The sequence below is a fragment of the Erinaceus europaeus genome, chromosome 7, assembly GCF_950295315.1.
Source record: "Erinaceus europaeus chromosome 7, mEriEur2.1, whole genome shotgun sequence".
Lineage (NCBI taxonomy): Eukaryota > Metazoa > Chordata > Mammalia > Eulipotyphla > Erinaceidae > Erinaceus > Erinaceus europaeus.
In genome coordinates, this window is record NC_080168.1 from 112,480,909 (window position 1) to 112,487,587 (window position 6,679).

Below are 6,679 nucleotides of genomic sequence, written 5' to 3' on the forward strand. Positions count from 1 at the left end.
GACAGAAATCAAGAGGGAAGGAAGAGATAGACAGAGAGACACCTGCAGCCCTACTTTACCACTCGCAAAGGTATCCCCCTGTGGGTGGGGGCCAGGGGCTTGAACCCAGGTTCTTTCCCACTGTAACATGTCACTCAACCAGGTGGAACCTGATGGAACCTGATGGAATTTTTGTAAGGGACAGTGACTAAGTCCTAGCTGAATGAGTTAAGATTAAACTTACTGACACAAAATCATGGAAAGCTGGAAGGCAGGAGAATTTTTTCCCTGATACTGGAAATGCAGTGAGAATTCCCTATTCCATAACGTTTCTAATAATCCATATGTGACCTCACTGTTTACAAAGACCAGCCCTTCCTCTCTGCAAGCTCACCTGCCAGTCCAAGCCCAGCCCAGTCTCACCATATATAAAGGGCCATCAGGAGCCCAGCTCACACATCTCCTCTCTCAGCCCTATTCCAGCCTCTCCTGCCTTCTCAGCTCCTTTACTTCAGCAGCATGTCCATCAGATCCACCATGAGGACCCAGAGCAGCAACCAACGAGGCTTCAGTGCCAGCTCAGCCCGGGCTCCTGGGGGCAGCCGCTCTGGATTCAGCTATGTCTCTGTGTCCCGCTCCAGAGGCACTGGGGGTGCTGGTGGAGTGTATGGAGGAGCTGGCTTTGGCAGCCGCAGCCTTTATAACCTAGGAGGCACCAAGAGAATCTCCATTGGAGGGGGCAGCTGCGGCCTGAGCAGTGGATATGGCAGCAGAGTTGGAGGTGGCTATGGCTTTGGAGGTGGTGCCGGGAGTGGATTTGGCTTTGGCGCTAGAGCTGGCAGTGGCTTTGGCTTCGGTGGGGGTGCTGGCTTTGGGGGGTCTGGCTTCCCTGTCTGCCCCCCTGGAGGCATCCAGGAGGTCACCGTCAACCAGAACCTGCTCACTCCTCTGAACCTGCAAATCGACCCCACCATCCAGCGGGTGAGGACCGAGGAGCGAGAGCAGATCAAGACCCTCAACAACAAGTTTGCCTCCTTCATCAACAAGGTGAGTTGGGTACCTGCCCTCCACTGGCTGCTCAGAGCCCTAGCCTGAACACCAAGGGCTGTGGCACCAGGACAGCTCAGGGACAGAGACAGGTCACTAAGATCAGCTCCCCATGGCTGACAGGGGACTCCATGCTGACCCAGACAGCAGGGAAGGTGATGCTTTAGTCCTGCTGAATCTCTTGACTGCTGTCATGCTGACTAGGAGGAACTGTAAACTTTCTATTAGCCCCTAGAAAAAACAAGTGTACATAGTTCAGATTTACTTATCAAGAATGTGAGTGAAGAGAAGAAAATTCCTAAGAAAAATGTTGTAAAACTCCAGGTAAGTGGGGAAAATGAATAAAAAAAGAGGATATCCTGGATGCAGCGGAAGAAAAATTGAGAAACTGACAGCCATAGAAATCTGTGTGTCCAAGTCAGGACCATAAAAGGAAGGTGTTTCAGAGCAGACTTGTGCTTCAAATGACAAGTCAAATCATAATCCACTCAGGACTGCATTCACATTTGATTACTAGGTTTTAAATATAAATATCTTGTTAACTAAGTCTTAAATAATTAAAAGAAAAATGCCTCATGGGACATTCCTAGAAATGCTGTATTAAAATATGGAAATAAGACTACTCAAAAAAGTAAGACTGAATGTTAAAATAGTCTCCAAATTAAAAGGGATAATTATATCTCAGCTCCCTGGGACAGTTTTCATGGTGACAAATGTTCCTTATGGTATGAGGACTAGATGTTAGACTGAGTCTCTGCACAGACTCTAAAAAATCAAGCACCAAGACAAGCAGGGTGACTGTTGAACTGAAAACACACATCTCCTTCCTGTATGTTACAAAAAACCACCTTGACTTCTCCAGGTGCGACTGCTGGAACAGCAGAACAACATCCTGGCCATGAAGTGGGCCCTGCTCCAAGGGCAAGGCACCAGGACAGTGACCCAGAGCTTGGAGCCCCTGTTTGAGCAGTACATCAACAACCTCAGGAGACAGCTGGACAGTATCCTTGGGGACAGAGGCCACCTGGACTCAGAGCTCAGAAGCATGCAGAGCACAGTGGAGGACTACAAGAACAAGTGAGTGGAGGATGGAAAGAGGCTCTGCGTCTTCAAGGACAACTTCACATCTTTTGGATGACCGTGTGCAGAGAATCTTAGGATTCTAGATCCAAGAAAATTCTCTGGCACCCACAGTCATCATCCTGACCCACCCCAAGGATGAAGCCCCAGAAGAGCTTGTGGGTTGATGGGAGGGTGAAGGGGGACACATGGAAGGACCCCAAGACCAGCAGTCAGGCTCACTGACAGGAAGACTCTACAGTGATATTTCCATTTGGCAGTGGGTCAGGCTATGGGTGTGCTTTCTGTGGCATGTCAGTCTCTCCCTCAATTATCTTTTTCCCTTTTCTCACTGTAGATATGAAGATGAAATCAACAAGCGCACAGCAGCAGAGAATGAATTTGTGACTCTAAAGAAGGTGAGCTGGTAGAGATCAGGGGTGCATGTGTCAGTGCAGAAGGAGAGGACTGGGTCCCTGTCCACGTCCCAGAGGATCCTGGGGAGGGACACTCAGAGGTGGGTGGGTGCCTGGAAGGAGGCTCCAGCTGACTCTTGGTTGTGGCTAATTCCCCAGGACGTGGATGCTGCCTACATGAATAAGGTTGAACTCCAAGCCAAGGCTGATTCTCTCACAGATGAGATCAACTTCCTGAGGACCCTCTATGAAGCAGTAAGCATTTGGGAGGCTCCTCCTATCCCTAGAGTTGTTTTTTCTAGTGAGGGTCTCCAAGCAGGGGAGGCCCTGAGTTTGGCTGTCACACAGTTAGCCTCTACCTTCTGGGGTAGACAGGCAGGCAAAAGTGATCTGATGTGCTTCTGTTGTGTAGGAACTGTCCCAGATGCAAACTCACATCTCAGACACCTTCGTGGTTCTGTCCATGGACAACAACCGCTCTCTGGACCTGGACAGCATCATTGCCGAGGTCAAGGCCCAGTATGAGGAGATTGACCAGAAGAGCCGGGCTGAGGCTGAATCCTGGTACCAGACCAAGGTGAGTAGTCAGCCAGCAGATGCTGAGGTATCTCTGCCCCCCTCGACCTCCCTATCAAAAGACAGCAAAGCTAAAGAAATCACTTGGGAAAATCACAGCTAGAATGATGGGCACATTTTGCACATGGACACCCATTATAATAGCATGAACATTTTGTAATTTTTGTCCATGGCAAAAAAAAAAAAAGAAAGAAAGAAAGAAAGGGAGAAAAGAATGAAAGAAGAATGGGGGGAGAAAGAAATGCAGAAGCAATTTGTGCACAGATGTGGGCCTTAAGCCTCACCGTGAACTACTCTCAAAGTCCTGTTAGTACTACAGAACACTGGCATGTATGGGACCTAGTTAGTCACAAACAAGAAGGTATCTGACCAGTGTCCATTGTGTAGAGCATCAATTGAATATAAAATCCCCTGTGCGAAAGCTGTGGGTTCAAATGTGTGAGACCCCTGACATTGTGTTTATCTCTGCTGGCTTGGGGGCCCACTGACACCTTCTCCCTCTGGACCACAGTATGAGGAGCTGCAGGTCTCAGCAAGCAGACTCGCAGATGACCTGCGCAACACCAAGCAGGAGATTTCTGAGCTCAGCCACATGATCCAGAGGCTGAGGTCTGAGATTGACCACGTCAAGAAGCAGGTATGGCCCCGCTGTGGAGAGAACAGCATCACTTCCTTGCTGGCCACTCTGTGCCCATCAGCCACCGTTTCATTTCATGAATTGAAAGTGGTACATTTCATGGCACTGTAAGAGTAGCTACAAGGGAAGAGACTTGGATTGTCCCCAGAATAGGTTGCTACAGGTTAAGTGGGCTGGTCTTACTCCAAAGTGTGACACAAAGCCATGATAGAACCAATTTCAACTGACCGTATATATGCAAATATTGGTTAGAGACCTAAAAAGAGTTGAGATTAGAAAAATGATTGATATGGAAATATAAATACAAGCTTGGCTAGATAAGAGGAGGGCCTAGATAATTAATGAATGTCAACATCTGGTGTAGAATACAGCACCTCTCTGAATATATGTAGGTTTAGTATCATAAATGTTCAACAGTCAAAACTAGTCAACAGCCTTTTTTTCCCATTCTCAGCAGGTGTCATGTCTGCTAAAGTGCCTTTATCAGTCACCACCTATGTGCTCATGGGGGGGTTGACAACAAAGGCGCATAGAATCTCAACACTAGATACCATTGTGATGGAAACTTTGTATATCATGTGCTCAAGTCTAATAATTCAAAGACTGAGTAGAGACAGAACTTTTTCTGAATAAAGTATCTGTTTGAGTATCTTCCCTCCCTGGGAACTGAGCCAGAAGCACCTCTGTTATTCTCCTGTGAGAAGGACAGGCCTGCTCACTGGGCCTCTCTGCCTTCCCTCAGTGCGCCAGCCTGCAGTCCGCCATTGCTGATGCTGAGCAGCGCGGGGAGTTGGCCATCAAGGATGCCAAAGGCAAGCTAGCCGATCTGGAGGACGCCCTGCAGAAGGCCAAGCAGGATGTGGCCAGGCTGCTAAGGGAGTACCAGGAGCTCATGAATGTGAAGCTGGCCCTGGACGTGGAGATTGCCACCTACAGGAAGCTGCTGGAAGGAGAGGAGAGCAGGTGGGTGCCTCCATGTCTCCAAAGAGCTGGGCACAATTCCATGAGGGCCAGCCAAGGGGCACTAAGTCAGGCACCTGCCCCTCGAGACTGAAATGCTGTTCTCAGAGAAACATCTGAGGGCAGCTTTCCCAGGGCCTCCCACCTGTAGGCTTCCTGTGGGGACAGTGGTGGTCTGTGAGTCTCAGCCCCTTGTGTCCTCTCTCCTAGGCTGAATGGAGAAGGAGTGGGACAAGTCAACATCTGTAAGTACCTGTGCTGGGCTTGCACCCTGCCCTGAGATCCCTGCTGGGTCAGGCTTGTATGTGGGCTCACCTGTCTTTTGTGTTGTCCCTTTACTCTACAGCTGTCATGCAGTCCACTGTCTCTGATGGCTATGGTGGTGCCAGCACCATTGGTGGCTCCTCAGGCCTGGGTGGAGGCAGCGGCTACTCCTATGGCAGCGGCCACAGCCTTGGAGGAGGCTTCAGCTCTGGCAGCGGCAGAGGCCTCGGCGGTGGCTTCAGCTCCTCTGGGGGCAGTGGCTCCACCACTTCTTCCTCCTCCAGCAGAAGGAGCAACAAGAACTGAAGTCCTGCCATTGGCTCTTGATCCCACACTTCCTCAGGGCTGCCTCCATTTCCTCTTTCTCTCTCAGGATGCTTCTCCTCTCCTGCCCCCCTTTGCTCTCACTCTCTGAAGAGGCACTAAACTTGCTGAGTGCTCTCCTTCCCCTCAGTGCTTGTGTGATCTTGCTGAGACTCCATGGCTAACTGTCAGAGGTCAGCTTCTTTTTTACCTAATAGTACAACCAAAACTGGGCTCTGGAATGTTACTTTCTTGCCCCATTCTTCTTCTTCTAGAGTTTTCCCTTCTTCTGTAGCCAGACAATGGCGTCAGGTTGAGCCTGATTATTCTTATCTAAGGCTAACCACTAAAGAAACAAAAGTACCTTATCAATTCTCACAATGAAACTCTCTTTTAGTTCCATTCAAGAGAAGACCAGCATCCCTTGCATAAACACCTCAGGAGACCCTACTTGACAAGTGTTTGGCTTTCTTTTGCAGTAATTATGAAACCCCCAGTCTCCATGCCTCTGCAGTGTTTCATCCCTGATTTGCTCTCTTATACCTGACAAATAAAGAAGCTTTGCAATATATAGTACATGGTTTAGTATAGTCTTGATTTGTCATCAGTTGTTCTGAGCATTTTCTTCTTACAGATCTTTGCTCCTGAACAGAATTTCCTCTCAGTCTCTATGCACCCCACTCCCCTCCTTCAAAGAGTTACAGCTTCATCTTCAATGTGAGTTTAAGGTATTGTATCAAGTAAGATAGCCAAAAGTAGAAGAACAAATACCAGGTGGTCTCACTTATAGGTGAAACTTAAGAATCACAGGAAGAAAGGGAAAACACTAAGTGAAAGTTGGACTGGGCAGGGTGTACTACACCAAAGCAAATGACTCTGGGGAAGAAGGGGAAGAGAATATGGAGAGTTTGGTGTCCTGGTGCATGGTGGTGGAAAAGACTTATGTTGGGGGTGAGAGTGTTCTGCAGACACCTGTCATAGGGAGATGAGAAATTGTGCCTAAGTGCCAACAACTGTAATGGAAATAATTAACCCCCAATAAAGTAATAATAATAATAATTTAGGTGCCAAACCAAAAAAAAAAAAAAAAGTACAGTATATAGGTGTCCTGAAACTCAGTTCTTTGCATTTCAGAGAGTGACAGTATCTGGTCCACCATCTTTGAATGCACTGCTTTTTATAGCTCCTACTAGCTAGGAATGCACTAGTCATGCTGGGATTATCCTACCACCTTCTCCAGGATTTATTCTTAATTCTTAAGCTAGTGAACTGTTTGTCCAGTCAAAGCAAAGGAACCTTGACAAGTGAATAAGATTAATGAATTTGACTTATAACTTACTTTATGATCAAGCAATTAACTTAATAGGTTATATCAAAAGAAATTATAGCATACATACTCCTTAAGTACAAGTACACTCAGAAATGTGTGCCAAAGAAA

General features: G+C 47.7%; 1 protein-coding gene across 1 annotated transcript; it reads left to right on the plus strand.

Annotated features, from left to right (window-relative positions):
• Positions 1–428: 428 nt before the first annotated feature.
• Positions 429–5,446, plus strand: LOC103109182 (keratin, type II cytoskeletal 6A-like). The gene is made up of 9 exons (XM_007518220.2): positions 429–1,026; positions 1,889–2,103; positions 2,444–2,504; positions 2,661–2,756; positions 2,914–3,078; positions 3,589–3,714; positions 4,457–4,677; positions 4,885–4,919; positions 5,021–5,446. The coding sequence occupies exons 1-9, from the start codon at positions 499–501 to the stop codon at positions 5,242–5,244; spliced, it is 1,671 nt and encodes a 556-aa protein (XP_007518282.2). The 5' UTR covers positions 429–498; the 3' UTR covers positions 5,245–5,446.
• Positions 5,447–6,679: the final 1,233 nt, after the last annotated feature.

What these genes read in the sequence shown, in the direction of transcription:
- LOC103109182 (XM_007518220.2), top strand. Translation starts at nt 499, where the DNA reads ATGTCCATCAGATCCACCATGAGGACCCAGAGCAGCAACCAACGAGGC. An exon ending in TGAGGACCCTCTATGAAGCA is followed by an intron (nt 2,757 to 2,913) that starts GTAAGCATTTGG and finishes TCTGTTGTGTAG; the next exon opens with GAACTGTCCCAGATGCAAAC. An exon ending in AGTGGGACAAGTCAACATCT is followed by an intron (nt 4,920 to 5,020) that starts GTAAGTACCTGT and finishes TTTACTCTACAG; the next exon opens with CTGTCATGCAGTCCACTGTC.